At 42.0% G+C, this 17948-nt stretch overlaps 2 protein-coding genes across 6 annotated transcripts in view; one reads left to right on the top strand and one right to left on the bottom strand.

The window, feature by feature from the left end:
* Positions 1 to 8962: 8962 nt before the first annotated feature.
* On the top strand, positions 8963 to 10351 carry sp5l (Sp5 transcription factor-like). The gene is made up of 2 exons (XM_028410560.1): positions 8963 to 9016; positions 9311 to 10351. Exons 1-2 carry the CDS (start codon positions 8963 to 8965, stop codon positions 10349 to 10351), a joined length of 1095 nt encoding a protein of 364 aa, XP_028266361.1.
* A 1679-nt stretch (positions 10352 to 12030) lies between these two features.
* arhgef25a (Rho guanine nucleotide exchange factor (GEF) 25a) overlaps positions 12031 to 17948 on the bottom strand; it is a 37207-nt gene continuing 31289 nt past the window's right edge. For 3 of the 5 annotated variants that reach the window (XM_028409560.1, XM_028409562.1, XM_028409563.1), the window contains 9 exons: positions 17611 to 17700; positions 17188 to 17280; positions 16758 to 16808; positions 16573 to 16650; positions 16267 to 16458; positions 15872 to 16052; positions 15209 to 15438; positions 14919 to 15053; positions 12031 to 13964 (listed from right to left, as the gene is read on the bottom strand). In XM_028409560.1, the coding sequence (XP_028265361.1) occupies positions 13839 to 13964; positions 14919 to 15053; positions 15209 to 15438; positions 15872 to 16052; positions 16267 to 16458; positions 16573 to 16650; positions 16758 to 16808; positions 17188 to 17280; positions 17611 to 17700 (1176 nt within the window). In that variant the 3' untranslated portion in view covers positions 12031 to 13838. The remainder of the gene's footprint in view (positions 13965 to 14918; positions 15054 to 15208; positions 15439 to 15871; positions 16053 to 16266; positions 16459 to 16572; positions 16651 to 16757; positions 16809 to 17187; positions 17281 to 17610; positions 17701 to 17948) is intronic. The other 2 variants (XR_003670973.1, XM_028409561.1) reach the window with 2 other exon arrangements.

The following is a 17948-nucleotide window of genomic DNA, read 5'->3' as shown; positions in this document are numbered from 1 at the left end:
TTGCAATACTGAGCGTATTCATAACAACAGCTGCTGTATTGGCCGAACAGGCATTACTGTGAGTGGTGCTTTGATTAAAGTGGCCTTCTATATGTGAATACCTGTTCTAATGGAGGGCACAGTAATGAGGCAGCCTGCTGTTTTAATGTCTTCATAGCCAGTGTTGTCTTAAATTAGATTCAAGAATATAATCTTAATTTTTTTATATTGTATTCTATTACTCAAGGTGAGTAACATACAGAACCCTGTGCAGCATTGACACAATATTTTAAATATATTGTCTCTTTGATGTTTTTTCTCTGACAAAAAGGATGAAGACTAATTTTTTCATGGCCTTTTATTTTTTTATTTTTTAGGCTATGATGTAAATTTTGCAATGCTGCAGAGGAGCTTCCTCACATATACCAAAATGTTGTAGTTCGCAAACGTTACTTCATTTATGTTGTTTTTATAATGACAAAAAAGGTCAAAAATATATGACAATCCAGTCAGTTTAAACCCTTTGTTTGTTAGGTACACCTGCTTAGCTTACTATTAGGCATCCTGTGCATGTTCGGCTTGTGCTGCAATAATTTAGTGACTATTTCATTTATTTTGTCATAATAAGTAATTTGTTACCAGAGAAATACCAGCAGCAGGTGAACTGAGAGAAATAAAGTGCTAAAATTAATTGAGACAGAGAAGGGAATCCAATTTTTAAGCACGCTTTAGTCTTAATAACACTTAGCATGTGGCTGTTTTACCTGCAAAAAAGAGGCAGCCCAGAACACGAGACATTAAAGTCATGATGAGCAAGTAAACACACCAGATGAGAAAAGGAACACTCTTAAAACAACTGAAGAACACTCAAACTAAAACTCATTCATCCGTCTACATTCCCCCTACTTTTTCTCTCTTCTTTTTTTGAAGATCAAGCAATGGCAAAAAGTTGAATAATTCCGCCTCTTTGATCTGCACACACAAGTGAGAGTTCATTTCCATTTTTGATTTTTTTTTCTTCCTTTCTGTAAGAGTGCCAGCATCAAGATTTACCTTGGTGTGCAAATGTGCTGGAATAGGTTAAAAGGAAATCTCGCTGCTCTCTCAAAGCACAAGTGCAGATGTTATGAAGTTAATTAAAAATTTAGCAATTCGTTTCTCCCGTCCCAATTTAGGCTGCATCAAATAGAAGAAAACAGACGGAAAAATGACTTATGAGAGAAGTCCGTGCAGTCTGTCTTTTTACATGTATGGCAACATCAACAAGGAGGAATACTTCTGTAATGTAAAATTCAAGATGCTTTCCACCTTTTTATTATTTTTCGTTCAGCGGAAGATATGCTGCATCCTGTGTGCAATACATCTATATGGATTCTAAGCCCAAAAAAAAGGTTACATTATAATTCTTAATAAGCTCTCACACCCATCTTAAATGTCTTTATTTTCAGTGCTCTGGATCTATCTGTGTGCTCTAGAAAGGTCTGAGTTTAGTCCAAGCAGTTATCATATTTCACACCGCCTGCCTCTTTTAAAAGACAACAGAGATAAACACCCCCCCCCCACACCAATCCACCAATGTTCCCACCAGCTACTCAAGCTTTATCCATGTTTACTGAAATTGCATCAGTATGTTGACACAGGCCCTGCATCTTCTACCAACTCTTCCATCTCCTCCCAAATAATAGTGCCATCCACAGAAAGGATGTCAAGTCTCAAGATGCTGCCCACCCCTCTCCACTCCCTCTTGTGTGGATGATGCTCCAGGAGGGTAGCAGAGGGATGGGGGTGGGGGGGTGTATGGTTTCTGCACAGGTGCTGCAGCTGCATTCGTACATAATTCCTTTCTGTGCAAGCGCTGCTCAGCGTTAGCCTCTCTGTGCTGCTGCCCCCCCCCCAGAGGGACCCCCCTCCTCCACTGAGTGATATTACAAGCGGCAGCCGTGCGCCTCTGATCTACATGCGCTGGGCTCCTTCCTGGTCCTGGGTGAATAGCGCTTGACTTGTTCAATTTGTTTAGAAGCCGCGTTCGACGCTTTGAAGCCACACATTTTAGCATAAATCATAACCTGTCTCCTTGCTCACAACTGCTTTGAAATGCAACATCTGCTTTTGAATCCCCTGCTTTACAATTAGTTAAGCAACATCAATAGATTGACTCCCTATAATTTCTCTTGATAATGAACTGCTTTGTACACGTGCAAGGGCATTAGTGATGGGCCCATTTGATTTTTCAGGGCCAAGGTCCTGAGACGGATCAATCACCGTCAGCCTCACCATGCTGGGACCCTGTAAACTTCCTGAAGTTCTCAGCATGCTCTCAGTACAATCAGACACACGTGTTAAATTGGGTTACCCTCCACTGTAACCTACTTAGGAAGTGTCATGGTTGTGGGGCATGTTACCGGGCCATGTTGTTTACTCTTTCATCACACTCTTCAGGATCCCTGTTTGTTGGTTTGTTTTGCAAAGCACAACCTTCTGTTCAGCTGTGGGAAAAGTGCGGAATCAAAGTCCCGGAGAGCAGCCCGACGTTGACATTGATAAGCTTGGCCTGTCACTATCCATTTGTCTGAATGACATTGATGCTCAGGTTGGATCTCTGGAGGAAGCAGACAAAAACACACACAAAGAGAGAGAGAGAGAAACCAGGTGCATATGGTACTGCCACGGCTGTGTGTGTAGAAGGAAAAGTCTGCTCCCCCCAAGTTCGCTAAGCGAAGTTTGGATAGTTCAAATCTAAAGTTAATTTAGTGAATAAAGGAAAATACACCAAATATTGGCAGGAGTTGTTCAGCATAGCATACCAAAGTTCAAACCAATCTATCAGTAAGAAACATCTCATCAGGTGCATTAAGAATTCTTTTTGCAGGTTGACGGGGAAAATAACAATCCCAAAGATTTTATTTTCAAAGGCAAGCATTTGATCAGTAGTCATCAATTAAACTTACTGAGGTGCAAATTACACCACAAGGATTAGATGAAAGAGCCTCTGTGTCATTTTCTCCCCCTCCTCCTCAAAGCTTGGCTTGATTCACAGTACACACAAACAGCAGGCTGATCCCTGGCATGGCGGTGACAGGGTGACACTTCCCCTCACATTACGCAGGCTGAGCTGACTGAGGGGCTTAACAGATAGTGGCATCACAGGCGTACGCTTACAAATAAATCTACTGCTCTGGCTGTGCGGCACTCCTCTGCACATGTAGCCCTTGTATCTCTGCTCCTGCTTTGCATTTCTGATTTCAGTTGGAGCTCTGCCACAAGATCCGGTTACCATACCGACATGAGTCCTTCGTCCCAGATGGCATGTTGGGGGCTTCCTGGATAATATTTATGAAACAGCATCCGTGATGTTTTGGCTTTCTTAATGCGACTGCAGGCCTTGTGCAGACACAACAAAAATATTCTTGGCACACATTTACTTCTGAATTTGGTCATGACATTCAAAATGGATGCTTTTAATGACCCTGCTGTTTTTATTCCTAATTTAATTTGGACTGAGTCCCATATGAGTACAGCAGATCAGACATCAATATGACTGGTGACAGGTGCTGCCATCTCCCACAGCCACTGTACAAAGCCATAAGATCAATAGACAGAGGTCCCTGCATGCTACAATACCCACACTAACATGATGATGTAAATGATACTGTCAAGTGTTATTATTTACCTGTGTTCATGTGCTTGTATGCGCTTTATGATTGATAATCCCATTGTTTCTCTTTTTCCTTTTGTCTCTGCCTTTGCTTTTTTATTATTCATTTCATGTGGCATTGCACAGACAGGCAATTGCAGGGAATTCATCTTTTTAGGGAATTTACACAGCAAACCCTATAAATAAACAATTCATTTTTTTCCCAGTAAATTAGTTATCATTAATTTTAAATGCTGTGTTGGGGAAAATAAATTAACATAAGCTTATCATGCTCAAAAAGGGAGTAAGAGTGGATACTTGAACCACCAACAGGAAATTCACAGAGGATGTCAGACAAGTGACAGATGTACGGCATTGTTTATCAAACCGCAAATTAATCCAGATCAGAATCAATTACAGTTTATTGATCATGCATGGAGAGGAATATGACTTTAATTACTATGAACAGGAATATTTGTCTATATGAAATTATGCCTACTCTTACTGTCTAAAAACTGGTCCATACAGCTGTAAGTCCTGTTAGGACACATTGATAGTTAGTGATCTTTAAATGCAGAGTTTGTTTCCTTTGTTTGTCCAATTTAATTTAATTTGCTGCTGCCTGATCTGAGAGTGATATTGATCTTTTATATCAACATGATCACTCATAACAGACTGTAACTCTATTTGTCTATTAAACCATTGAAAAAGTGTTAGTTTGTCCTTAGCAGCTGTGTCACTCATCACCTCTTGATTGACTACATGTCTTATCGTGCCACTAGTCTCCTTTTCAGATCAAACGGTGCATTTTATAGGCCGAAACCTTCAAAGCATGTCGTATGCTGTCAAGATGATGAAATGATTATGAAGCACCATGAAAGTGACATTTGGCAGATGGACTGTATTCATCTTTATCACTGCAGAGTTCCTGTACTACTTTCCTTTGATAAAACATGAAACACCTCCTCTGCTCAGATTTTCAGCCTGTGACAAGTGTTTTACTTCCAGTACTGATATATAAGTGAGGCTGTTATGAATCCTGTGAGTCTATAAAACAAGTTTCTGACATGAAGTTTCAGAAGAAGAAGAGAAAAAAAAACATTTTGTTTGTGTATGTGATAAAACTTCCTGACTTACACAATCAGGAATCAGGTCAGTCAGCTGTGGAGTGTAAAGGGCAGCTTGGTTGTCTTTATAAAACATTGCTACGAAGGTGAAGAAGGCAGCGAGTTCTTCAATCCATTTCTTTTACTGTATATGTTCTTCACAAGCCCCCTCCATCTTCTCCCTCTCTCTCCCTCTCTCTCTCTCTCCCCTTTCGTCTTTCGTCTCTGGGAGTATGGGTGCATGTCAAGTGATTGTTGAATTGAAATATTGATGTGGAGTATCAAAGCGTGGCGTAGCACTCCTGTGTTTCCAGAACTAACCACGAAGCGCTTTGATCAGATACTCCTGTGATCTGACTTCTGAAGTTGTTAAGAGTGCTGGAAAACAAAATGCAAACAAACTTCAAGTGCTCTTGGTATTGATAAAAGTTTTCTTTGACAAGTGGAGATGCGTGCTGTCTGCCTGTGTCTGCCCAAGACTGGAGATTTTGGGGTTTTCGTACATGCTAATGGACATGAGATGAGGGAATTATTATGGTTTTCTACTTCTCACACACCTAGCAATGTAAACTGTGCTACAAGGGTGGGAATCAGCACAGGATCCTGCTGTGATATCGAGGTGCTTGAGCAGCAATGCAAAAATATAATAATTCCCTCATTTATGTTTCAATGTTGCTCTAATTATACATTTGAGAGTTTAACATTTTATTTCAATGACAAACTAAACTAATACATACCAGGTCCTCATAAAATGTCCTCATCTGCTTATTTTTATAGAGAAAATAACTGTATTTTTTCATCTAAATATTTCAACAACATTTGAATTAAAGGGACAATTTGTAAAATTATCAAAAGAAGGCTGTATCTGCAGAAGGCACCACTAATATAACTGAAACACATCTCAGACAATTGCCACTTGGTTACATTTGTATCTATTTTATATATTTTTTATTCTTTAACTTAACTTCCTGTTTCGTCTTCTTCCTCTCTTGTTGGAGTCAGTACAGCGTATATGCCACTTTGACCGAAGTTTTACAGCGGTGGGGTCAGGCATGCTGGCATTAAAAGCCTTGGACATAACATCATGAACTCTGTATTAAATTATTTAATAACTTAATATAACAGAAGAAAAATAAATGCTTCGGGTTGGTATGTAGAGGGAGACAATCAGGCTAGGCTGGAAGAAACCTTTCACAATATTTCATAGATGAGTACCTGTATCTGCAAAAATGAAATGATATAAGAAATCATTTACAAATGCTCTGTTGGTCCACTGAGAAAAACAGAATCCACAGCAACAAACCTTTGACACACATCACACATCAGTATTAGCACAATACCCCCTCTGTGCTTTCTTCTCAAGCAGTCACACACATTTATAACTCAGGGGGAAACAGTGAGGAACAGATTCCTGAATAAGATATCAAATTGTTGCACTGTAAAGTCCAGCTGTCTGTGTCGCTCCTCATCCCAAAGAAAACTGAGTGTCATGGTAATTATGCTCCATCAGGTCCAGCCTTTCTTGCTGAATGGTTACAGAGTGGAGCACTACAGTTAGCAGCAGGCTTTTACATGCTGTCTGTCTCATCCATTAGGGCCACATTTGTCACATCGGGACCAATTGAGTCAGCACAGTGCAGTAAAACTGGCTTTTTGACATGGCCACCAGTACAAAGGCTGCTCTCCTCTGTGGCTGCCCTTTTGGAGTGCAGATGGCCAAGACAGCTGGGACAATTTAGTGATCTGAGGCTTTTAAACTGCCCCCAGGCATGATAAAAACAGCTTGAGTGCCCACTTGCATATTCTACGCTTTGACTTTAAGAGGAAAAGATTATGTCTGCAACAAAAACAACACCATTTGTGCTCAACAATGGGCAGAAGCGCTGCCTCCAAGGTTGGATGATTACACATTAAACCCTAGTTTCTGAAGTCTGTTGTTTAATTTTCTAGGACGTGTTTCCTCTCTGTCTCTGTAGAAATCAGAACATTTGAACATCTGCATCATCTTGTTGTTTTAAGTCTGTGTCAGTTTTGAAGTTGTTGGTAGCCACGTATTGGAGCGGCGTGCAGTGTATGACGGAGTGGAACCTGATTACCAGCAATCTCACCAGCTGTTTAATGAACACAGGGACCTCTTTCTCTGGAAATTAGTTTTCCCTTGAATACTGTGGAAGCCGTATCCAGGTCTATTTAAATGAGGTAACATGGGGAAGGTAAGCACCACCACATGAGCATTGTTTTCACAGTTCAAAGTGAGGAGAGAGTACTTTGCACTTCAAAGACACTCATCTGGGAGGCAGTACAGTGGGGGTGGGGTGGTGTGGGGGGGGGGGGGGGAGGGGACAGGAAATAAGAATCAGGGTAATTAACAACTTCTGCTCCGTAATAAACCAGAGTATACCTCTGCCTCCAAGAAACACTCCTGTTTTCACGTCCTCCTCGCTGCTTGCCTCTACTACTGTTTTCTTTCATCCTAAATGTTCACTTTAATTTGGAATTAGACTGTTTTTTGTCAGTGCTGTTGTGACTACATCATATTTATTATGGGGTATTTGTATCATTGAATATCTATTTTCAATACATCTATTTTTAATATGACTATAATCCTGATCTGAAGATCTTTGTTTGTAATTCCACACAAATACAGAAATGATCCCTTTTTCTCTGAAAACTAAATATAGATGCACAGATTTTACCGCCGCTAAAATAAACACAATATGTGGGATTTGTGTTTCAAGACGCCTCCTTCAGAGTCACAACATAAGCTGCATTCTGTCTTTCACACAGCTTCTTCCAAACAAAAAAAAGGCCTCAACCAACTGGTACAGTTAAGTGATTTTTATCACTGGCTTTAAAAAAAACCCTGCTAATTTAATTACAGGGTAAGTGGAATAAAAGAAACTTTTTTGGGGGTTATTACTAATTTTAGATAGGCTGCTCTTCGGGGTGTGTTTATTTAAGGATCACAGTCTGTGAAACAGTGAGGAGTAGACAAGTGAGGAACTCAGAATTTACATGAGAAACAGACTCCCAGCCTGGATTTAAACTCTTAACATTGTAATGGTGAACAGACTTACAGAATGAGATTAAGCCTCAATCTGCATTAAATGGAGCAGATCTGAAAGCGGCCTCCACTTGAACTCTGAAATGTGAGAATGTCACACAGGGCAGCCTATTTGACATGTCACCTACTGGTGAGAACTCACTCTTTGATTGAGTTTTATCAATTAGCTTTGTGAGGAGGAAGATACTGTGACTTTCTTCAGAGTGTGTGAGTCTCGCATTTGCTAAGCCAGTCTGCAGCGTTAAGGCACAACAAAGTTTGTGTCATCCTGAGAAAACTAATAATCAGATTACCTCAAAATTCATTCATTTACTCATTCATTGTTTGTATAAGTAACACACATCTTTCTCTGAAATGTAATTAATGATTGTTATTGCTCTTTCTGTAGAAATCAGTTTCATTAAACACTGCATCACTGTCATTTGCCAAAATTATCATATTTAATCTCTTCTATCTTTACTTGAACTCCCACGTGTTGAAACAGTGTGCAAACACTCCCAGGGTGGAGAATATTTTTGACTGAGCTGGCTCTACTAATCTTAGATCTTTTAACAGACTAAGCATTTTGTTGTTGTGCAAAACGTAGACACTAAAACTTGCTGAAACACATAATGCTAACTCCGTGATAGTTTTGTGGGTTTATTTTAAAAATAGATCTTCTTAAAGTGTGTGTTATGGGAGACTTCGTATCAGCCCTTTTTCCCCCAGAACAGTCGGGGGAGGAGTCAGTACTTGGGGTCAGCATTTGTTTGAAATTGAGTGAAATTATGAGTAGCCCACCCATTCACCTAACAAGCCCCCCCTCCTTCCTCCCTCACATCTCCTCTCTATTGACGGGCTCGCCTGCATCATACTGGAGACCCCGTTGAGAGGATCTTTTCTCTCTATAAAGAGAAGATGCAGCTCAGGCGCCTTTAAGTTGATCGCGAGGATTTACTGCGCGCCTGTCTGCCTCCAACTTCACACGGGCTCCTTTTCAGCGTCTCAGCACCAAACGACATGGACTGCTAGTGATATTGACAATATTCTCCTGCAGCGGACTGAGGGACGTTTAAATGACGCTGGAGTTCGGAGCATCTTCTCGTCTTGTGTGTTTCCAGCTGTAGTTCGGACTTTGCGCGTCGTCGCCTCTCGGCGCAGATTGTGTTGCAGGTGCGTGGAGAAGGAGCGCGGGGACAGATGGCTGCGCTGACGATACAAAGGACGGACAACTTTTTGCACACATTCTTGCAGGTTTGTGCTTCACGATTCTCTTTGATGCCAAACAGAAAGCTTTGTTTTCCTTCTGAGTCTCCACAGTTTGTACACGAGTGGGTGAAAGCGCTAATCTGTTATTGTGGTAAAAAATAATGTGAAAACATTTTTAAAATAACTGTAGAATAGCAAATTTAAAGCAGTAATTTATGTAAACTGTGTGGAGTTTTCTTTACAATTACAAATAAAATGTTTATTGATGAACCTTCAAAACTTTTGGTCATCCTATTAGTGGGACATGGTGTAACTGTGCTTGTTTTTATCACCACACAGGACCGGACGCCCAGCTCCTCTCCAGAGGGAGCACCTAACGCCCTCTCCTTCCTGGCCACCACCTGTAGCCAGGCCTGGCAGGTGGGTGGCACGATGGGCTCAGAAGGTTCCCAGTTCCCCTATGAAGGAACCGTCAGCTCCACGTCTGGAATGTTTCAGCTCTGGAGCAACGACATGCCCCCCAGCACCGCCCTCAGCACGCACCAGATGACCTTTACCATGCCCAAGGTGCAGTTCCCCGGACACATGCAGTCTGGCCTGGGTCATCATCATCATCATCACCCTCATCACCACCATCACCACGAGCTGCCTCTCACCCCTCCAGCTGAACCGCCTTCATCTTACTCCTTTGAACTGTCCCCTGTTAAAGTGCTGTCCTCGCAGCCACAGACCAGCGGCCCCTATTATCCTCAGCATAACAATGTGGGACAGAACTTCCCCAGCTTCCTCCAGAACTCCTCAGCCAGGCATCACCTATCCGGAGGCCATGTGGAAGAAGGACAACAGTGGTGGAGCCTACCACAAACCAACGCCACCCCTTCTAACCATCCCTTCTCCCTGGGCAGGCAGCTGGTGTTGGGTCACCAGCCCCAGATAGCTGCTCTCCTCCAAGGCACCTCCAAAGGTCTGCTGAGCTCCACACGCCGATGTAGACGGTGCAAATGCCCAAACTGCCAAGCTAACGGTGGAGGGTTGGAGTTCGGAAAGAAGAGACTCCACATCTGCCACATCCCAGAGTGTGGCAAGGTGTACAAGAAGACCTCTCACCTGAAGGCACATCTGCGCTGGCACGCTGGAGAGAGGCCCTTCATCTGTAACTGGCTCTTCTGTGGCAAAAGCTTCACCCGTTCAGATGAGCTTCAGCGGCACCTCCGTACACACACCGGGGAGAAGCGGTTTGGGTGCCAGCAGTGCGGCAAGAGATTCATGAGGAGTGACCACCTCTCCAAGCACGTGAAGACCCACCAGACCAGGAAGAGCCGGTCTGGGCCGCCTTCACAGAGCACGGACCCTCTGCTCACTAATATTAAAAGAGAGTAATCTGTCGTTCATTCAGAAATAATAATCAACATACCAGACTGTGTGACTCACACTCACTGCCATAGGTTTGCACTATAGAGGGTAAGCACCACGCATCCCTGGATATTTTCTTTTTGTGAAAGCCCAACGACTTCAAGTAGAAACATTAAAGTATATTTAGCAGCCATTTTGAGCAACATAACTGAGTGATGTTTGAGGCAATGCACCTTTAAAACTTGAAGCCTTTTTCAGTGACATTGTGAGAGTTTGGGTGGGTTTTGGTGTACTTCTCAACATCCCACACAAACCAGTTTCACCTGGAACAAAAACAGATTTTATGCCTTTGACGATTTAAATTGTATTTAAAGTTCAATGATGTGAAAATCTATTTTTTTTCATGATGTAAATATTTTATCCATGTGAAAGATGTGAAAAAATCCAAAAGGTTGTTCATTATTATTGTTATAATTATTAATAAAAATAAATGTATGCCTTAGTACAGCTGCAAGTTACTAAAGAAAAATTTCTCATATTTCGAAAGATGCACAAAGGTTGAATGGCTGCGTTGTTGTTGATAATTAGTTTTTTGTTCGTAAACATATCTTAATTTGTCTACTCCAAGGTACGGATCTTTTCTGAAATGTAAACATGAAAGTCTTTGATCTGCAGATTTATCTCAAGCAGCAATGTGAAGCCCCACTGCTGCATATCAGCAAACATTTTTAATTTTTAAGTTCTTTGTAAATTATGTATAAATATCATGAGCAATTTTAATGGGGTTACGGCAGCATGTACATTTTAATAAACATTGTCCTTGAAAACAATTTCCCTTCATTTTATACTGTTATTTTCTTACATCTGTTTGTCAAGTAAATATCTCTGATTGACAGCGGGAGTCGGTGGTTTTACCCTCACCAGCTCATCCAATAAATGTGTGAATTTCAGAGGATCCCCAGAGCACCTAAAGATCTAACATTTTATTTAAATGATAATTTGATTGCATTCAGAATACAAATGCTGCTCATTGTGCTGCTGGTGTGAAGGAAGAGCCTCCACAAAGAAGACCTAACATGGTGGGCTGTTCAAAGATTTTCACACCTCTATGTAAATACTCATCCCATTGAAGGGGCTGTTTGTCTCGCCTGCTGCAATCAAGTTCACAGTCATGTGGCTTTAAGAGTGTTTTCTTTCTCTCAATGAAGAAGATTGAGTCAACAGATGCGACAGAGGGCAGTGGAGAGGAATTCCCTGTGAATGGGACCCCTGTTGCTGAGACCCCCTCAGTGGTGACAGGAACTCCTTTTGATTTTGCACCCTTGTGAAAGTTAATACCCCCTTCAGCCCCCCCACTCTCCACAGCATCCATATATCACAGTCGTGTTACGATGGGCCCTGCTTTACTGCCCAGAATGGGGCTTTATTCAGAGGCCAGCCAACCAGATGTCTGCTCATCCAGGGGTTTCTTCTCTTTGTTTTTAATCCTGTTTGAACTTTCTCCAAGTGCTTTGTCTTTCACAGGGATCCCACAGCAGAATTTGACGACTTCCACAGCAAAATTAATACTTTAAAGCCGAATTAGCACACAACCTAACACTATAGTTAAACCTACTGCGGCTATATTATCATTTAACATACATAAATCCCTGACATGATAACCTGATTAAAGTATTTATGTGTGAAAAGACAATAGCACAAAAAAATCAAAAAGACTCTCTTTATTAGATATGATACAACGGTTTCTACTCAGTCAAAAATGGCATTAACCAACCCTCTCATGGATGTATGTCTTTGCTGTTGGTTCCCTGTAGTGGTATTCCTTTGTGTTACATGCAAAACTGCCTGATCAGTTTAATAAACAAAAAGTCTGCAGTTTACATTAACAGCAGATGGATTCTGTGACATGGTTACAGCTCACCTAAAATCTCAGCTTTCAGTTTAATTGAAGTAAATTTAGTTTGGGTTTTCGGACTGATCGTTAAGCAGCTCTGAAATATGAGGCCCATTGATCTTTGGTGCAGCTTTTATGTATCATCTAAATAAAGTGGAAGTGAAAGCCTTGTGGGGACATCTGCTGGCCACATAGAGGAACAGACCTGACAGGACAGTCCCATTTGACTACTCCACTCTCCTCAATTTGTCACTTAGGCTTTACAATCCACGTAAATACAGATTATTTTGTAAGAGTAGTGGCAAGCTGAGAGAGAGTAAGAGCATGAAACATTTGAGTGGCGAGTTCTGGTCGTCTTTGGCACTATAGAGGAAGAGGGGACATGCAGATTTGATTTCCAGCATCTGTTGGCCTACCTGGGTCATTCTTTATCTTGCGAGAGGAAACGTATGATGATTGGTATGCAATGTACAGTATTTAGTCCATGAGGGCAAAAATCTAACAGAGATTATAGAAATGGTGCACAATCTTGACATGAGTGGACTAATAAAACAATTCATATTAGTTTAAGCCATTTTAGGGACTGCAGACCCCACAATCACAAGCAACCTATTTCAATTATGAAAAGTAAAGTAACACTGTGTGCCAGTCAGTCACCATGGAGATGTTGCATGCAACACGTTGGGTCAGCACAGCAGGCCCTTTGAATGCATCTATCTTGCAACTCCTCTGGAGTTGCCCAAAGAGTAAAAAGTATATTCTGAAGTGACGTCATACCCACAGAGAACCTCCAGGGGGCTCCCGCATGCCTTTTTGTCCAGATCAAAGTAAGGGCCAGTCAAACAGAATAACAGAGCACACAGGGGCTCTCAACACTGTGGCAAGAAGGAAAGTTTCTTCACTTTCACATGAAAACTGAGAGAGTACAGTCTTTGTGGCATGTTCGTATCAAGTGTTCTGCCTTTTCCCGTTCTTGTTGACATAAACAGCAAACTCAGTCGTCAGCAGGGAAATTTAAAAAACATATTCATGTAGCTGTGTTTGTCTTCACACTGGGGCACCAGAAAAAAACATTGAGAAAATATACCAGAGGATACAAGAAGAGCGACTCTTGCACATTTACATGCACACATACACATCCACACACTGCTTCATACACATACATTCAGGCACACGCAGAACTCCAGTGACTGCCCCAATTAGGAATGGAATCATCAAACAAATTCCTCTTGCCCTTTGAAAGAGAGAATAGCATGGCATACAAACTCTCAAAAAAGGTAAAAAGCAGAAATTGTCATAACAGTGAGTGCTCACGGAGTGTTCTATATACCTCTGAACCCAGTAGCATCCAACTGGGTGCTGTTCATGTACAGTACGCTGAAGGTGCGCAAGGCTAGGTCACCTCCCTTTTAATGGCTCCCTAAAAAGAAGCAAAGTCATTTTGTTCGGTTGTAGTCAGTTTTTTTTTCATATATTCCCCTAAATTCCTTCATTATCTGCCAGAATTCATAACCAGGTACGGGTCCAGCCTGGCACACACAAACAGCAGACAAGTGTTGTCTTCACAGCTGGGGTATGAGCTGCTGTCCTCCTGACCCAGCAGACCCATAGTGTCAAAGTTCAAAGGTCGTCCTCGGCTAGCTGGGCCAGGTTGCTGGGGCGTCGTCCAGCTGAGGGACCTGACAGTGGAGCTTGGCTCCCACCATCAGCAGCCTGACCCCGGCGGCAACCCTCTCCTGCTCTCTGCTGGGGAGAGAGTGAATGTGCATTGTTCAGACATAAAGTAAAGAAACTTTCATTTAATGTACTTTACAAGAAAACAAGAACACAGCTTCCCTTTCCCAACCTACTCATGAATCATTTAATGGAAAATGTGAGGGGGGAAAAATCTGTAATTTATAAGCTATTTTTGTCATTTTAAAACCCCAGGCTAAAAATGCTCTGGTCCATTACATTCCCCGCCATCAAGTATGGGAAACAATTATCTGCATTTGATAGGCATCTCGCCCTGACTTCCTTGTCTGACTCTGCCTTCTTCCTGTTTGCTATGTGCCAAGCCTGAGTAAACAGAGGAAGAGTTTGAAAACAACAACCTCTGGCTTGTCAGCAGTTGTTGTTTTTTCTATCTCTTTCTCTGAGGAATAGAGTCAGGTGATGACAGAGGGAGACAACGCTAACGAGACCAACAACAGGATGCTCCTAGTGTTCTGGTCAAACCTTAACATTTAGACTGGCTGAAATTTATTGAGACATACATTTTATATAACGCACAGGGAACTGAAAATGTCCCCACTGGCTATACTTATGTATGTTTTCATGATTGAAATAATCTGATATTTTTTAGATTCCCTTTTTATCCTGTAGGGGGAGAAATAACTCTACTTATAACTCAACAAATCCCTCCGCTCTGCTGTTTTGTGTCTAAATAAATGGCTACCATTTACTAAAGTCTTTCATCTTTTAATTTAACTTAATGAGCACAGTGGAATTATTATCAGGCGTTATATAATGGCCCATTATTTTCCTAGTGGTTTGCTTCCTGTAGAGTGTTTTGTCATTAATTTTCTCAGTGCTAGTGTCGAACAGTGACTGCTTGATAACACAATGTTGAACTATGTGCAAAATTATTACATTTATATTGTAACACTGAGGAGAGCCTGTAACCGGGGCTCCCTCTCTAAATGCATGCACATGCACTACCTGTGCACTTGGTGTGTTTGGGTTGTACAGCCCATTGGACACCGCTTGACAGCCTGTGTGATCACTGAAGCCCAGCTGGACATGTGATGGAGAAACAGTGTGGGAGTCAGCAGGGCACAGCTGGATCACAGTGGGCTGCAGATAAACCAGATACTTGTTACTGAAGTGAATACACACACACAACAGTCAAGTCTAACAGCCAAGAACACTTAAGCAGCTAGCAGTGTTTCATAAACAGGACCTCTGTCACTGTCTGAAGGGAAGAGAGAGAAACAACCAAAGACACTTACATCCCTCAGTGAGTAGCCCTCGTTGGATCCTTGGCTCGGACCTTGGCTGGGCAGGTAGAGTGAGGGGAGGGAGATGTTATGAGAGTGAAGGGAGGGCAGCTTATGACGGTCAATAGAGGCTGAGGAGTGGGGCCGCAGGGCACTGGCAGCAGACAGAGGGGGCCTCATACTGCGGCCCAGACTATTAGACTTGCTCTCTCGCCGCTGGTACTCAATAGGTGACTGTAAGGCTAAAAGACAGAGAGCAGGACCAGATCATAGTCTGAATGTTTTATAAAGCATCTATTTACATGTCAGCCCCCCTACAAAGGTGTTAATTGGAGTTATAGTTCTTTTAAAGTTGTGTTTTTAAATACTATATTCTATCTATCTATAGTAAGAGAGGGGCTACTCTTCTGTCTGTCTTGTACATTGAATTCAGTATAAAAATGATCTTGTTAAGTTACCAAGACTGATATTAGTCAACATTTTAAGCAAATATCGTCTCACAAAGACCATGAAAGTTTTGATTATTTTGTATTGGGCTTCTACAAACAAAAACATCTTAGCTCACATTGATTTAACTGCTCACAGACAATGTGAGACCATTGACTCAATAAAGAAAGCTGAAGCCTGCTTTATGCATTGGGAAGATATGGTGTATCCAGCTCAGCTGGGACCTACCATTGAGAAAGTTGCGCTGACTTTCCAAGATCTGAACTACATCGTTGACCCAGGCTCTAGAGATCTCGGGGGAAGAGGCCTGCATCTGGAAGCGCACCACGCTCCCATCAGGGTTGCGGGAGGTCAGTACAAAGCGTGTATCATCTCCATCCACGTTGGGCTCCACCCCCATGCAGCTCACCTGGAACACATTGTATCTGACTAGCATCTGCTGAGTTGCTTGTTAAATACTTCACTGACATGTGTAAGTCTCTAAACAGTCCACACCAAGGAATTATATAACATGCTGATTTAGTTAAGAATCAGTGTTGTGTAACTCATAACCAGGGAACATTTGCTTTTGGTGTTTTATTCTTTTAATATATCCCTGGTGCCTTCTCTGAGTTGGCACCCACCTTGATGCTGTTTTTAAAAGTGTATCCAGGGAGCAAGAAGCCTTTCTTCCTGTCGATTGGCTCACTGAAGATGACCAGCTGCTCAAACAGGAAGACGCGTCGTTCCTTGGCTCGAGACAGGAAGCCACTGTCCTGCTCAGTGATGGTAAAGGTGTCTTGCTGGAGCAGTTTACCCTGGGCTGTGATTTTCCCCTGGTACCACAGTGAAGACGAAGAAAACAAACAGAGGAAGTATTTACACTGGGTAATGTTTTAAAGGTGATTGCCTGGAAGGGGGATGAGGATCTGAAATCCTTGGAGATGTACCTCGAAGCCTTGTAGTCGCCCCACATTCATCATGTCATTGCAACGTTTTGGCACAAAGCACATCACTTCGACTGCTTTCTGTGTAACAGAAAAGAGAGACTTTATTATCAAGAATAAACAACATGTGTGTTTTCTAATAAAAAAAAACACTTTGAATCCTCATTTTCATCTATCTGGACACCCACCTCCAGCTCTTCTGTGTCCATCCCAGCTTTGGTGTAATACTTTAGGAAGTCCTGTTGAAATAAACACAGCATCATCACCAGAGCATTCCAGCTTTACTGCCCAGAGTGAGGTGAGAACATCTGGAGGAGTATTTGAGTGTTGAACTAACCTTTCATTTGAGTGCCAAAGTTTTATAATTCTAGGCAAGGTTTTATACCAGGGATAAAATGTTATGGTTGCCTTCAAAGACTTTCACATATTATTATTTATTTCCTATGGTAAGCTTTCTGTAATTTTGATCTTCCTCTTGGTACTGCAAAGTGAACTGATTCTGTTTTTTTGTATGTTTACAACAGCAGACTCTGCGGTGGTGTCTGGCAGCTGCTCAGTGTGTGTGGTATAGGTCCTTGTGCATGTGATCAACAGCACTTGCAATGCCCTGCTGTTCACCTTGAGCAGCAGCTGATACTTCATGATCCTCTGGACAGGTTTGATGAGCAGGTCGTTGAGCTGCAGCCTGTGACCCAGCTGCTGCCGGAGCTCCTGACAGCAGAGGCACATACAACACCGATCAACATGACAGCAACAGCAAAAAACACACGGTCGCTGATGGCCATTATAATCCCTCTAAACACAATAAACCACAGGGATTATATTGTGTGTCCATTTTTCTTGTGTTTGCTGTCACTAAAAATGAGCGGATTACATTTTCAATAATAAAAGGCATCTCAAAGGAGATCCATGTACAGTATAACACACAGAATACAGCCTAGACTGTAGTATAGGATGTATTCTGTACATGTCTTAATATCAGTGGACTGCAATTGTGTGTTTTGATCACTTAGAAAGGGGGTCTAAAAGGTTACAACTCACCTCAAAATAGGTCTCAATATATTCTGAGACAATGTGTTCCGACTTGGGCTTATTCTGACAGTACACAACATACATATGCAGACGCCTCTCCTGCAACACAAGAAATGTTCATTTGAGCTTTTGGTAAAAAATGATCCACAAACTGAGCCTCAGTGTGTAGAAAAATACATGTTAGAATTAAATGAACATGCCCCTGAAAACTGAGCAAAAAACAACAGCACTGGGCAGTGTCAGTGGTTGCTGTTTGGGATGAAAGGGAGCGGAGCAATAATGATTTGTAACAGGGCCTTTGAAGCTGCCTGGTAGCGCCTACTCTTCTGTGACTAATTGGCATGGGA

Source organism: Parambassis ranga, chromosome 7, assembly GCF_900634625.1.
Source record: "Parambassis ranga chromosome 7, fParRan2.1, whole genome shotgun sequence".
NCBI lineage: Eukaryota > Metazoa > Chordata > Actinopteri > Ambassidae > Parambassis > Parambassis ranga.
The sequence above is the reverse complement of the archived record's forward strand: the minus strand, read 5'-3'. Positions and strand labels throughout refer to the sequence as shown.

Excerpts from the sequence above, each read along its gene's own strand:
- sp5l (XM_028410560.1), top strand. The coding sequence starts at position 8,963 with ATGGCTGCGCTGACGATACAAAGGACGGACAACTTTTTGCACACATTC. Across the intron at positions 9,017-9,310 it reads TTTTGCACACATTCTTGCAG|GACCGGACGCCCAGCTCCTC; the intron begins GTTTGTGCTTCA and ends ATCACCACACAG.